The sequence below is a fragment of the Corvus hawaiiensis genome, chromosome 13 (assembly GCF_020740725.1).
Source record: "Corvus hawaiiensis isolate bCorHaw1 chromosome 13, bCorHaw1.pri.cur, whole genome shotgun sequence".
Taxonomy (NCBI): Eukaryota; Metazoa; Chordata; class Aves; order Passeriformes; family Corvidae; genus Corvus; species Corvus hawaiiensis.
In genome coordinates, this window is record NC_063225.1 from 21,505,785 (window position 1) to 21,520,729 (window position 14,945).

Here is a 14,945-nt window from a genome sequence, read left to right on the forward strand (position 1 = left end):
GAGCTCTTGGTGCCGGGCACAAGTCCCTGCTAGTTGTTCCAGACGCAGCCTGGGCAGGATGGCGAAGATGGAGACGGCAAGGGGGTGTGATAGGTTAAGCTTTTCTGGCTCCGACAGCTTATGAAGGAGCTAGACCAGGGATGGAGGCTGGACCCACTGCCGTCGGCACGAGGGGAGCTTTCAGGTGCGTTGGGGCAGCCCTTGGGTGGTAGCAGAGATGGCAGAGGAGGAGGAGGTTTAAAACCAAATGTGCCTCACCTTGCCTTGCACCAGATGTGCAAGGAGGGTTGCTTGAGATGCTGGTGGTGGTGAGGTGATGGTGGTGGTGGTGATAAGACACCACTGGTGCAGTGCCTTAAAGGGTCCTGAGTGGGCACAGAGCTGAACATCCTGGTTTTCTGCTTTTTTCCAGGTTTAGAGCTTTGAAAGAGCAGCAATTAAAAGAGATGCAGCTGGAGAATGGCCTGGCAGGTAGAGAAGAGGATGGACTGGAAGCAGATGATGTTTTGGAAATTAAGGGCTCTGACCCATCTAAGTGGGAGGACGGCTCATTTGAAGAGCGAGTGAGAGCTGTAGAACAACATAAATCGCTGATGGAGAATAATCGGGTGAATCACATGGACCCACTGGACACTTCCCTGTACAAAAGGCATGAGAGAGCCAGCAGCCAGAGCGGGATGGACACCGAGGAGGAGGTCATCGTGAGAGAGAGGCCCAAGTCGCTGGAGGATCTCAACCAGAAAAAAGTGGTTCGTGCAAAGAGGGAAAGCCGGAGGATGCGGGAACTGGAACAGGCGAAATTCAGCTTGGAGCTGCTCAAGGTGCGCTCCACGGGCGGGCTGTCGCCTTCGGAAGAGCAGCGCTGGTCCACCGAGCTGGTGTCCGAGGCGTTGCATTCCCCTCAGGGAACCCCGGAGAGCGAGAGCTCTCAAGGGAGCTTTGAGTTGTTAAGCTGTGAAGATACCCCAAGTAGTAAACTCGTTTCCTTAGTCTTGGACGAGCACGACACGCAGTCGTTCTCCATGGACTCCCTGCCCAGCAGTCCCCAGGCCCAGCTGCAGGAGAAGGATGGGAGCAGCGATTTGCCGGGCTGCAGACAGACCCCAGCAGACGCGGAGCTGCCCGATAACCTCACCACGAAGGAGCGTGGGGTCAGTGACCCCCAGAATGTTATAAAGGCTCACCCAAGAGAAACCCTCCTTTCCAGCAACCTCCCGACTTTCTACGTTCCACCGCAAGACAATGTGAAGGTGAAGCTGGTGGAGAATAACCTGAGGAGTAAAGCAGTGGAAAGAGAGGAGAGGACAGTTACATTCTCTGAGGTCAGGAAGGACTCTGAGCCAGACCAGAGCAAAGCCTTAGGAGAAGCAGAGGGAGAGGAGAAACCCTCTACCAAGAGAGAGGAACGTGGGACAGGGACAGCAGCACGGGCCCTTTCTCCAGATTCTGTCATCAAGAGACTGGAAAAGCTCAACGTGGAGAAGGAAGAACGCCAAAAGCAGCTTCAGCTGCAAAATGAGAGGGAGATGATGGAGCAGATCCGCCAGCAGAAGGAAATTCTGGAGAGGCAACGCAAAGCCTTCGAGCAGCAAGGGAGGGTAGAGGCTTTGCAGAGGTTGGAGCAGAGCAGAGTGAAGGACCCTTCCCTCAAACCAGCCAAAAAAGCAGACAGCCGGCCTCAGTCAGTCCTCATCCTGCACCCCCAGAGCAGAGGGGAGCACAGCCCCACCCCAGGCATGGCTCCAACCTCAGCAGTGGACATCAAGGGTCTCACTGTTGGGACCAGGGGAAGCTCTCCAGCCCACAGCGCTCCCAAAGACCGACCTGTCAGCATGTTCGTGGAGCGAAGAGAGGGCCTGGAACCCCGCTGCCATTCCAAACCAGCTCTGGACCCCAAGGACCACCCGGGCAGCCATTTCTCAAGGACGGAGCGCCTCCGGCAACCTCGGATGCCCAACCAGGGCACTGAGGAGACAAGGGCAAGCTCCATGTTCTTCACGCCAAAAGACAATCCCTTCGGCCTCCAGTGAGTAAAGAGATGGTGGGCTTTCTCCTAGGCTTTCCCCTACGCTTTCTCCATAGCCTGTCTCCATAGGCTTTCTCCATAGCCTGTCTCCATAGGCTGTCTTGTAGGCTGTCTCCATAGCCTGTCTCCATAGGCTTTCTCCATAGGCTGTCTCCATAGCCTGTCTCCATAGGCTGTCTCCATAGGCTTTCTCCATAGCCTGTCTCCATAGGCTTTCTCCATAGCCTGTCTCCATAGGCTTTCTCCATAGGCTGTCTCCATAGCCTGTCTCCATAGGCTGTCTCCATAGGCTTTCTCCATAGCCTGTCTCCATAGGCTTTCTCCATAGCCTGTCTCCATAGGCTTTCTCCATAGGCTGTCTCCGTAGGCTTTCTCCATAGGCTGTCTCCATAGGCTTTCTCCATAGCCTGTCTCCATAGGCTTTCTCCATAGCCTGTCTCCATAGGCTTTCTCCATAGGCTGTCTCCGTAGGCTTTCTCCATAGGCTGTCTCCATAGGCTTTCTCCATAGGCTTTCTCCATAGGCTTTCTCCATAGGCTTTCTCCATAGCCTGTCTCCATAGGCTGTCTCCATAGGCTGTCTCCATAGCCTGTCTCCATAGGCTTTCTCCGTAGGCTTTCTCCATAGCCTGTCTCCATAGGCTGTCTCCATAGGCTCTTTCTTCTGCTAGGGACCTTTTTAGACAAAGGGTTCGGAACGTTGTTTCTGGAGTCTGCACAAACCCCATAGTTAAACAAAACATTCTTGATCTTCTAGCAACAAGGAGGCCAGAGGGAAAGGAAAAAGACCTGGAATATGATTTCTCTGTCTCTTATAACATTATATAATCCAGGGGAGATAGTCACAGACATTAGCAGGTGAAGGGAGTCAATGATCAGGCTCAATACTGGTTTTATTTACCCTACATGAATGGTGCTAGGAGTTTATTTCTCAAGGTGAAAGATGATGAATAAGTTTCTTAGGATTTTTGGGTGGTTGGAATAGAAATTTCTCGATGAGGAAAAAAATTCCAGGATTTTCCTTGTTTACCATATAATTAATACATCCAGCAAAGCCATGTGGACACTCTGGCCATTGCAGATGAAAAAACACCATCTCTCCAGAGAGAGTTTGGGAGTGAATGCGCTTTGGAGACCGTATCACTCACATATGTAATTAACTACACCTGTAATGGGCTTAGCAGTTGCTCAGCTCCATCACGTTGCTTCACCTTGGGCTGCTCCAGGATCTGGAGATGGCAGCAAGGTTTTGAGACAACGTTTGCTCCCACTCTGTTGTGTTTCTTAAAGTGCCTTGCCTAATTTGGGGGTGGTTTTGGCCATGTAGCTTAAAAAGGACATAAACCACCCCTGTCCTAACTCCTGCTGTACCCTTTCCAAGGCAAAAGCTCCCAGTGAATGACTGTTAGTAACTCAAAGTACCTCCAAATGTTGTAGTCTTGTGGGTTTTGTGCCATTTGTGACGAGAGAAGGTTCCTGTTTAAAATTTCTTTTCCTGGTTCATGAGCAACACGAACAAGCAACAGGGAGGAAAAAACATTAAGAATTGCTGTATTTTAATTTCTGCTCTGCAGCAGAATAGTCACATTTGAGAATCCCAAAGTACAAAGGTACAATCCATAACCACCTTGCTGGATAAAGTTGACAGGCAGAATGTTTTCTCTTCTTGTCTTGTGGTATTAAGTCCAATCCTGAAGAATTCCAAGCAATTCCGAAACTCGACGACCTCAGACTTGCAATTTGGTCTTCACTGCTTGGACTGTGTGCTCCCGGGAGCTGGGCTGGCGTGGTGGGAAGGCTTTTGGGAGAGGATGAAAGATCTCTGTTCTGTTGTGTTTCAGCAGAGAGGCAAATCATCAGTGCCTTTCCAAAGGTGAACTAGCACGGAAGCCGTTTAAGATGCCGGGGTCTGGCAGAGGCGAGGTGAGTTGTGACTTGTTTATTTTCTCTTTCCATTGAAAAGGTGGAAAATAACTTATTCTGCCAGTTTTCCCTCAAAAGCTTCAAAGACGTGAACTCTGAAGTGCAAGGGCTGCTAGACATGGATAGGGAAGGGGGATATGATAGCATGGTAACCTCCACACCTTCTCTTAAAATAAAAAGCCCTGTAGGAATAATTTGTAGCAGCTCTGGATAAAAGGATCCTGTGATCCTGATGGCAAACACTGTCCAGCACCGTCTTGTCCTGGTTTGGTTTAACGTCCGTTTGAGTAACACCCATGATTGTCCATTTCCACCGTCCTGTCTTGGTTTTTGTTCTTCCTGGTCCTTTGCTGTTGTCACTAGACATAATACTGCATCCCCTCCGTGGGGTGCGGCATCACTCAGAGATGTCTTAAGGCTACGTGGCTAGAGTCTCCTTTTTACTTTAAAACCCTTCTTTTCGTTTTGTTTTGTTTTATCCTTTGGTCAAGCAGGTGCCCAGACCGAGCCATAAAAAGAAAGCCCGCATGGCGCGGACGCGCTCCGATTTCTTGACTAGAGGTACTTTTGCTGATGGGGAGGGGGATACGGAGGAAGAGGATTACGATGGCAGTTTTGAGTTCCTTCTCTCCTCTGAGCACCCTCCTCACGCCGAGGCGGTGCCTGCAGCCCGCCTGGGGCAAGCCTGTTACAGTGACTCCGAAATGGTAATTGTGTCCAACGTGGCGGGGAAATGAAACTGAGGGAGCGAGCGGAGCTGCGGGAGCCTTTCTTTGCTAACCTTAGCTGCACTGATCCCTCCACCGCTTCTTTTCCCACTCCCAAGGATGCTGTAGATGGGTAAACTTGGCAAACACAGCATAAACAGAGGCAACACCATGGAATCACAGAATCACAGAATGGTTTGGATTGGAAGGGACTTTAAATCTCATCTAATTCCAAACCCCTACCATGGGCAGAGACACCTTCCACTAGACCAGGGTGCTCAGAGCTCCATCCAAACTCTGTTTCTTGCTCCTGGGTTGATAGATGTCCACCACAGTTCTCACAGTTTCCTGGAGTATTACAACTTGTATTGCACAACTACCTGTTTTGGGGGCTTTAACCTCAATCCTCCCCTTGGAACCTTTTGATCTAAAAATGGTCTACACACATCTGTAACAAAAACGAAAGTAAATATGTCCAAAAAGCAACAGACCACAAAATGATATAAATCGTGCACCTTCATTTACTTCTGATTTTTTATCCTTAGCCACAATATCCGATGATCATTCGGTCCTCAGTTATCAGAGTGATGCTGGCAGACAGCAGCTCAGAGAAAGCAAAACCATGGAAATTGGGCAATAAAAACATAGTGAGGGTGAAATGGTGGGTTTAAAACAAAGACAACCAACCTGAGTGGTTTTTCCAAGCACAGTGACGAGTGTCCCTTGGCAGGTCCGACATGAGCCAGCACGGTGGAGCTTTTGCATCTCAGGCTTAATCTCCCAGCCACATAAGCTGCTTTTGGAAAATCACAAACCGAGAGGAAGAGGCCAACAGATTCCAACCCGCTCATAATTTTTTTCCTGAGGAGTGTGGAGATGTTCCTGTAGGAGTGTGGTTAAACAAGAATCATCTCCTGCTGGGAGAGTTTGGGTGGAGCGTTGGGTAGGGCTGCCATGTTCCTCTCCTCCAGCTGCAGTACAGGATGTGGAGCTGAGTATAAAACCAAAGAAAAGCATGAAACCCAAAGCCAGTGATTTATTTTGTGCCACAGCATTGCTGTGGGTCCAGCAAACATCCCATGCAATCCTGAAAGCTGCTTTTCCTAGAAAAGCAGGTGGTCAAGGAGGGCTTTTCATGACTTTTCTTTAAGCAGCTCTTATTATAAAGGATAATTTTTCCCAGAATAATTTCCTCACTGAAAGAGGGCAGAGATTTACAAATTCCATAAATTTTTAGGCCTGGTCTTGATAAATTTGCTGGGGGGGTTGAGACAGGAATACTCAAAACCTGATTGAAAGTCACATCTCTATGGACTGAGATAACCTGGCTGCAGCTTTGTGCAAATCCCCGCTTGTGGATTGGGAAAGGGAGAATTTTATGTAGTAAAATGGACTTTTTTTACATAGAATCATAGGAACATTTAGGTTAGAAAAGATCCCTAAGATTGTTGAGTCGAACCACAAACCCAGCACCGCCTTGCTCACCACCAAACCATGGCACCCTGTGCCATACCTGGAGTGCTTTGCTGTGCTCCTGGAGGCTGCCCACATGCAAAGGGGAATTGTAGCTGTAGAAATCATTCCCTCTGGGGTGTGAAAAGTGCTGTGCTGGTGCTTGGCAAGCTCCATCCTTGGGAGCATCCTGGGTCACTGCACTCCTTGGAAGTGCTCTTTGGGACTCTGCTCACCTGGTTTAACAGCTCTCAGTGCATGCGAGTAGCAGTAGGTGCCACCTCTCTCCTGTCTCTGCTGTGTCCCTCTTCTCCTCTGCTCTCCAGCACTGGTTCTAACTGGTGCTCAGGACTTTCACCCCTCATGTGGTTAAGTTCTGCTTTCTAGGCCAATGCTACCCCTGACATCGTGTGCTGCGCGCTACCCTCCATCTGTGTGTCCTGACAATGTGTCCAGTGTTTCCATCTGTATTCTGTATTGCAGGTTTGGGATCAGCCCTTTGGCTTGGGGCTTTTTTGGGTCAGGATCATCACAAGTAGCAAGATTTCAGGACTGTTTATCCGTATTTATTAGCAGAGCCCAGTTGGGTGTTGCAGATGGTGGAGCAGCCTGTGATAAAGCTGGACTGGTGCCTGTGGGGGTGGTTTGGGTACAAACACAGGAGGTTGATGTCTGTGCAGACACATTGGTTGTGCCTTGTGATGGTCACATGAAGGCGAGTCCAGCAGCCACCATGTGCGGGCTGGGTCCTGTGCCAGTGAATAGCTCCTTCATGCAGCTCCTGCCTCCAGCTACAGCCTTCCAAAACAGCCTCTTCCCATGTCCTGCTCAGCAGCCCAGGCTGCTGGATGGATGAGTGAGAGATCACGTGCAGCCCCATGGAGCTGAGCATGTGATGGGTCACCAGCTGCACCGCCTGGTTTGCCCGTTCTTTTCTTGGCCATCAAGTCACTGATTGTGTTCCCCACCTGGTGAGTAGAGGCCCACTGGAATCCAGTGCTCCCAACCCATGTCCAGGGCATCCCAGAGCATCGAACACCCAGAGCATCTGCAGCCCATGGAGCACCAGTACATGAGGTAGCTGCTGCAGGTACAGTTGACTCCAAGGTTCTTTAAGGATTAAGGGCCTTCTGACAAGACCAAGATTCAAGTTTTTTGGCTGGTGAATAGCCAAGAATTAACCTACCTTGCAGTGAGACACAAGTGGGAGGAGCAGCTCCTGGCTGTGGTCAGCACATGTTAACACCACTTTTGTTTGGCACCTATGCCTGGAGAGCTTTCCTGCAGCAGCTGCATAAGTGGAAAGCCGTGGCTAGAGGAACCACACCAGAAATACCCTCTGCAAACATCCTTAGAGAGAGGGACCTGCATAATGAACCAGTCGTTTTGCTCCACCCTCCACACTAAAGCCATGAACTGACGAAGATGAGTCCAAGTACTTGCCACTAGCTGATCCCAAGCACAGCTGAAGAGCCAGCAGTGAAAGAAGTTCTCTTGTCCTAAGCCATTCAGAGGGAGCTTGAGGAAGTTCTTCCATGCAGCATTCACTGAGCTTCAGGAAGTTTTTCCATGCAGCACACAGCACTGCTGCCTGCTGGGACGAGCCCCTTGGCCATAGTTACCTTATGGGTGGGTGAAACACAGGTTGCTCTGTCAGAGGAAAAATACTTGGTCCCTTCCTCATCCAGGAGACAACTTCAGAGCCCCAGTTATTGCCATTTGCCCTCTTGGTGCTTTGTTGTGTTCCCTAGGAGGGGATTTTCTGGTGCAGATGCTCATTTTGACATCTGAGAAGGTTTCCTGTCCTTTCCCTTCAGAGTTTCCTGGCAGAGAACCTCAGACAGAAGGATCTCATGCAAAAAATGCCTTTTAGTCTTTGTTTATTAAAGCTGGAAACTCAAAAAGTTGAAATTACCCAAGAACAAAACCATGTTGTAGGGGCAAATATTTAACAGATCATTTTTAAAACAAGTAGTAGGTTTGGGCCGGATGGAGTCACTTTTACAGGTTTTGAATTGCTTTTTTCCTAGTGTCCACCCACAATTTCTGTGTGATCATCACCTACATGTAAGAATGACAGGAACAAAATCTCTTTCATGGTTTAGGCAGTTCCTGACTTTCCCAGTGGTAATTTTGCCTTACATGCTGCCATCTCCTGGTTGGAAGAGAGGTTAGTCAGGGGGGAGAAATAAAACATGGAAAATGAGTAAATATGGCAAATGTGCCCCCCTCCCCCTGCCTATTTTTTATAGAATTTTATTTAAAATCTTTTTAATAGAAGTAAAATAATTGCTTTAAAACATAGAGCATTCAGTTGAGACATTGAGGTGATAGGAAAGCTACAGGAGGTATTTGACCATCAGCTCCCAAATCACAGCTGCAATCAGAAAATAGAACAAAAATTTTTATATTTTTTAAATATGGCAATTCTGCTTCTCGGCTACTTCATGGGATCCTGTTAGGCTGAATTATTGTAAATTCATCCCACCCTTAAAAATTATCCAAGGGCACATTAAATGGTGGCAAAGATGGAGATATTTTCTATTAAAGCTGAAAAATTTCTTCATTAAAGGGTTCATTTTGGTGTGTCCTTGGCCCAAAGACTTTGGTCTTTTTTTCTGTAAAGTGCTCAACAAGAGTTGGAACCTCTGCTGGGACAGATCCAGGTGGTTGAAGGTTCCCTTGGGGAATCACTTCTTTGTGGCTAACAGGACACTCTGGGTGGAGAGCTGGAGTGTCTGGGTGAAGATGGTGGAAGAGCTGTGCAGGCTGAGCAATAAGGACCCGTGGCTTGGTGCAAACTGATTTTCATCACCGACTGCTCAAGGAAAAAGAAAGTTGTACCTGGTTGGAGAGTTGGCAGGGGAAATGCCTCTCTTTATTAGGAGTCATTAAAATATTTCTCTAGGGGCTCACCAGGACTGTAGGTTTTCACTTGTAGGCAAGTAGAAATAAAGATGTAGGAGATGAAATAGCTGATTTTTGATAGGGAAAAAAAATCATCTGATATCCTAAGAGCTGTCTTGTTTTTAAGTGCTCCGTGCTTGGAATCGTTACAGACCGTGCAGCGATTCACCTCCGGGGAAGGCCAGGCCAAACTGCACAAAACCATGTCCCAGGGGGAGATTGGGAAGCTGGCGGCCACGCAGAAGAGTCTGACTCCAGATGGGAGGTAGGAATCACGGCTGGAGATGGCAGACATGTCCCTCCCGTGTCCCTCTTGCTCTCCATCACCCTGTTGAGCCACCCAGGCTCCTTTGGAGCTGCCAAGGCCAGCACAAGTTACCCTTCCCACCTTTCCTACATGACTATGGACAGGCCCAATTAAATGAGGTGTCTGGCTCATGGCACAATTAAGTTTTGGTGACATGGGCCACACGTCCTGTCCCAAACCACCCAATCCCATCCACGAAACTGAAGTTTCTCGCCTTTGCTGAGGTCGAGTAGCCATGTTTCCCTGGTAGAAATTGCGTGGATTCATCTCCTCAAGCACCAGGAAGGTCCAGGAGATTGGGGTAGTTTTGGGTAGAAGGACATTTCCTAGTAAAGGCAGTTCCTCTTTCCATGATTTATTTCCAGGCCTCAAAGAGCCAAGATGAGGTTCTGGGTGAAGGGAAAGCAGGGGGAGAAGAAGACCCCCCGGGAGAAGCTCGCTACCCAGTCTGAGCTGCTGGAGCTGTACGCGGAGCAGGAAGCCCCTGGCAGGGAGGCCATTCCTGGCTTGCAGCTTGGTGAAGGTACATGGTGGGGGGACACGGGACCAGTTGTAAGGAGAGAGAAACTGGGTTGGGAAATGGGGATGTGTCCATGCTGGTTGATGTCTCTTAGTTCATGGATGGTGTCAACCCAGAGCGATGGCAAGCAGGTTAGAGGGTGGGATCCATAATGGATCTCAAGGAATTCCATGTCACTAATCCTTCCAGCCACCATCTGGACATGGACAGATGTTTCCTCTCTTGAGGGAGGAAATAACCAAAGCAGAAATGACATTTAATCTTCCTGTGAGTTCTACACTGTGCTTTTCTCCTCCACAGCTTTATTCCGATGCCCATCTCCCTGTTTCAGTGTCGCAATTATTTTTCATCTGCTCATCAATCTCTTTCCCTCTTCTCATTTATCACCAGCAGAGTTGGGTCCTCATCACCTGACGCCCCCACGGAGTCCTGAGCTGTCGGGCATCTACCGGCGGGAGTTCAAGGAGAACAAGGAACCCTCTCCCAAAGTGAAGCGCAAGCGCAGCGTCAAGATCAGCAACGTGGCTCTGGAGCCCGTGCAGTGGCAGAACGACTCCCTGCAGATCATAACCAGTGCCAGCGACCTGAAGAGCATGGATGAGTTTCTCCTGAAAAAGGTAACTGCTGCCTTCACTGCTCCATAAATCAGCACAGAGATCCAGGAGCAGATGGAGGCAGTGAAGTCAAAATGGTCCTGTGGGCAACTGTAGTCATGCTAATAATTCATCTAAGGGTGCCAGGGCAGGTCTGGGAGTAGTTTCTGGTTTTCATGTAGTAGAAACCACCTGGTGATCATGGTGGAGCAGCTGCTTCTTAGTACTGCTTCATCTCACACCAGCTCTGCTGCAGCAAAAGGGCCGTGGGTGCCAAAACCCCCTTGTTTTCCCAGATGAATGAACTGGACAACGAGGATAGCAAGAAGGACACGCTGGTGGATGTCGTGTTCAAGAAAGCACTGAAGGAATTCCGACAAAACATCTTCAGTTTTTACTCCTCAGCATTGGCGGTAAGCAAACAGATGATGGGTGGGACTTCCATTTCCAGGAGAAAAGGGATATTCTGATTGTCCTGGTGGTACAGGTGTTGCCAAGCCCTCCATTGCTGGTCTGCTCATCCCAAAGGATGGATATGCTTCCTTTGCATTCAGTCCCATGATCTAAATTTGGACTAACTCTTCCTCATGAGCCACTGGGTGTAGATTCCTGATCCTCATTACAGCTTTGCTCCCAGCCAAAGTGGAGATGACAGAAAGTCAATAAACTCCAATTTGCCCCCCAAAGTGCCTGGAAACCTTTGTGTTACCTTTGCGAGTGATGGAGATGTCTGATCCTTTTTTCTTCTCTTTATCATACTTGGACTTTCCCCAAGCAGCTGGAAGCTGGTGAGGCTGAAATAATTGTCTGGAGAAGAAAAAGTCTCCAGAAACAGCTGGGCTGTATAAAAATCACCTTTCTTTTTGCTTCTGTTTCCTTAAAAGATGGACGATGGGAAAAGCATCCGCTACAAGGACCTCTATGCCTTATTCGAGCAGATTCTGGAGAAGACCATGAGGCTTGAGCAGAGGGACTGGAGTGAGTCTCCGGTTAAAGTCTGGGTCAATACCTTCAAAGTCTTCCTGGATGAATATATGATAGAGTACAAACCCCTGGACTACACCGCAGGGAAGGTACTTGGCACTTTTCTTAAACTCCCTTGAAGGCTTGGGAACTGTCTTTCTGTGGGGTTGTGCCTCTGTAGACACCTGGGACCCTCTGTTGTCTTCTCTGCTTTAAGCTGAGCTGGACAAGGCAAGGTGTGGCTCACTGGTTGTGTGTCACTGGGCTCAGCCAAGCCCAGATCACATCTGGGCTGAGCGGGGCTTGGCCAACACCAAGGATTAAATGTTATCTCCAGGTCAAAGCTGCAACCAGCTGTGGATGGTTGGAAAGGCAGCTCCTGGTTCTTCTTCTTTAGTTCTGGGGGGTTTGTTCAAACTTTGAGGGACAGTGAAAGAGATACACCCTCTCACATCTCCTGATCACTTCCCAAGTGACCACACACATCACCATGGGTTGGGTTGCAGGAGAAGGGGCAGTGGCTCAGGTCTAGGTACGGTTCTTAGAGCAGTAAGAGCCTGCACCGTGTCCCAGACCTGATCTCACTTCCTGCTCCATACTGTCTGCAAGGCTGACCACGGGATCTGAGGCCGGGCTTGGGAGATGGTGTCTATTGTGCAAATATCCCATCTCCTGGCTCTTCTGCTCCGAGTCCTGTCCAGCCTCCTCTCCAGGCAGGTTTTCCTCAGAGCAGGCTGAGCATCATGTTCCCCGTGGGTCGCTGCTGGTGGGGTCAGAGCTGGAGCAGCAGCTACTCCCAGCTCCAAGATGAAGATGGAAAGAGCTATCCAGGGAAATTCCAAAAATGGTGTGATCCATAGGAGAGTTATTTAGAGTGACTCTCCTGGGGCTTCAGGTGCACCGGAGAATGGTGCTGGAAGGCACTGGACAGTGTTAGATATGAACCCTCTGTACTCTTTACCTGGCAAAATTGCCCGAAAATTGACTTAAATCTCTTTCGTCACCAGGTGCCAAAAACAGAACGAAAAAAGAGAAGGAAAAAGGAAACAGATGTGGTGAGTTAAGCCTGCACATTAAAAAATCAATGTCCTTGGGGCCAGAATGACAATAGACCAGCTTGTGACATGTCCTGGGCTGAGATCTGAATGTCAGCCCTGAAAGGACATGTTAGAAGGACATTCAAGATGGATCTGCTTTGCTTGATCAAGGATCACTTGGGTTGGCTCTGAAAACACATCCCTCATCAGCCAAAACATAAATGTAATGTCAAGGGTTGTTAGAGAAGGGCTGAAAGCAAAACAAAGTCTTGCTCCGGGTTTCTGCATAAATTTATAGTGTGTGTTTTACATCTTTGGGATCAGACATGTAGGACATTACATCTCCTGTTTTCCTAAGGGATATGATGGTACTAGGGAGGGTGTAGGTGCAGAGCCAAAAAAAGGGGCCACAGATGCACAGGAAACCTTCTTAACGTGAAGAAGTTGACCTGCCAAGCTCAGTCAAAGAGTTTCCAACCTGCTTCCATGATGGTTCGGTTCCCCTGTAAGATGGATGTTGGTTTGGGTTGTCTGTGGGGTTGTTGGGCTGAAAAGGAAACAAAAATACCAAATAAAAGCAAGTAAGAGCTGAAGTTGGACAGCTGACTGTGTTCATCTTCCCATTTTGCAGCAGGCTGAGCACCAGCTCCCTTTTCTCACCACCCAACCTTTATCCTCCAGGTGGAAGAGCACAATGGTCACATTTTCAAGGCGACCCAATACAGCATCCCCACGTATTGTGAATATTGTTCCTCCTTGATCTGGATCATGGACAGGGCTTCTGTTTGTAAATGTAAGCACCCTTTCTTTGGTCCTTTTCTTGTGCTTCTATCACAGTGATGAGTTTGGGGATTTTGAAGTGTTCGCTGCTGTTTCCTCCAACCCCACGCTCAAGTAATTTTGATTTTTGTAACACCTGAAGAGCTTTAGGAACTTAGTTCTTAAGGTTTCTGCAGTCGACTAGTAAGTCCATCCCAGCAGTCCTTCCTGGCACAGGTAGAGCTTTGTGTTACACATCCTATCCCATCAGGTTATGTGGCCATCCCATAAGGTCAGACACACTGAAGTGTCACGGTAGGAAGGACAGTAAAGTCAGGTATGGAAATGTGCCCTGAGGATGCCTGTGGGGATCCTGACCTTGACAAACTCATTTGGCTTCGCCTTTTTGACTTTCAGGCATGTAAATTTTTGGGGAGATCAGGAAAATGGAAGAGGGATGGTGGAAAAGGTTGATCTGTCTCTTTTTGGAAAAGCCCAAGAGATGGATCAACCTTTTCCGTCATCCCTCCTCCATTTTTGTGATTAGGTTGGCAGCATCAGCCCTGGAGCATTTGAGGCCCAGTGCAGGAAGAATACAAATGAGGTGCCATTTCCAATCTCTGAGGGTATCTGTGTCTGATAGCTCGGAGTCACTCATGGATTATAGTCTGAGTTGATCTGTCGGAGAGGGAGGGTTTAATGTTTCATGGACTTAAATATGGCACCTTTAATTTTGAAGGCTTCATTATTTTTGTTTGAGTGGATCTAATACAGAATTGGCCCCTGGAAACTGTAAATCCAACATGCTTTTGACCTGGTAGTTCTGAGGAGAGCTGCTCAATTCATATGAATTCCTATTTCTCCAGCAATGTGACCTTTGGGATAATTAAACACTCCTTTTCTCCATTGCAGTATGTAAATATGCTTGTCACAAGAAGTGCTGTCTTAAAACCACGACCAAGTGCTCCAAAAAGGTAAATGTCTCTCATTGCTTTGCTTTCATTAAATATCTTGAGACAGTGATCCCAAGTTTGTATAAAAATTGTTGGAGGTGCAAAACTTGATAGAATGCTGGCAATAACCCTCCTTTGAGCAGGAGCTTGGACCAGAGATCCCCAGAGGTCTCTCCAGCCGGAGTTTTGTAGGTATTTTGGGAATTACGCAGCGATGAGTCACTGTAGATCTGCCCAGTCATGCAGCAGGTATTGCAGTGTCATTCCCTGACTTGTAACCACATGGAATAATAGGAATTTCCCTCACTTTGTAGCTTTTAAGGATTTGGAAATGTGGGGTTATTCTTGGAAATACAGGTTATTTCTCACGCCAACGGTCCCTGCTTGCCACGGCTGTGCGAAGAAGGGCAGGTGGAGGATGTTCACTGCCCTCTTTAGCGGGGAATTAAATATTGTTTACTGGATTTAAGGTTGTGGGGAACAGGGAATGAGTGCAGCAGGTCATCCTGGCTAACAATGACTCATCAAGATTTGGTGGGGTTTTTTTAAAATAGCTTATTTTGTGCCCAAAAGAAGGAAATAGAGTCAGGATAATAATGAGTGGAAAGTTTTATCAGCTTCCTGGGAGGCTGTTCAGGGGAGAACAACCTCCATAATACACAGCCCCTAGAAAGCTGCATGAGTCCATTTGTATTTTGAATATATATAGGATTTTTGCTGCACTCTTTCCCCTTCTGGCACTATTTCTGCAAGAGCTGGGAACACCTTGTAAGAGTTTGTGCTCTAAAATCTGGGAGGT

At 48.2% G+C, this 14,945-nt stretch overlaps 1 protein-coding gene across 12 annotated transcripts in view; it reads left to right on the forward strand.

The window, feature by feature from the left end:
* Positions 1-14,945, forward strand: part of MYO9A (myosin IXA) — a 176,072-nt gene that overhangs the window by 152,192 nt on the left and 8,935 nt on the right. For 5 of the 12 annotated variants that reach the window (XM_048317888.1, XM_048317887.1, XM_048317894.1 and 2 more), the window contains 11 exons: positions 413-2,026; positions 3,867-3,948; positions 4,440-4,655; positions 9,167-9,279; positions 9,687-9,844; positions 10,232-10,458; positions 10,731-10,847; positions 11,319-11,507; positions 12,405-12,452; positions 13,116-13,227; positions 14,106-14,167. In XM_048317888.1, the coding sequence (XP_048173845.1) occupies positions 413-2,026; positions 3,867-3,948; positions 4,440-4,655; positions 9,167-9,279; positions 9,687-9,844; positions 10,232-10,458; positions 10,731-10,847; positions 11,319-11,507; positions 12,405-12,452; positions 13,116-13,227; positions 14,106-14,167 (2,938 nt within the window). The remainder of the gene's footprint in view (positions 1-412; positions 2,027-3,866; positions 3,949-4,439; positions 4,656-9,166; positions 9,280-9,686; positions 9,845-10,231; positions 10,459-10,730; positions 10,848-11,318; positions 11,508-12,404; positions 12,453-13,115; positions 13,228-14,105; positions 14,168-14,945) is intronic. The other 7 variants (XM_048317891.1, XM_048317895.1, XM_048317898.1 and 4 more) reach the window with 5 other exon arrangements.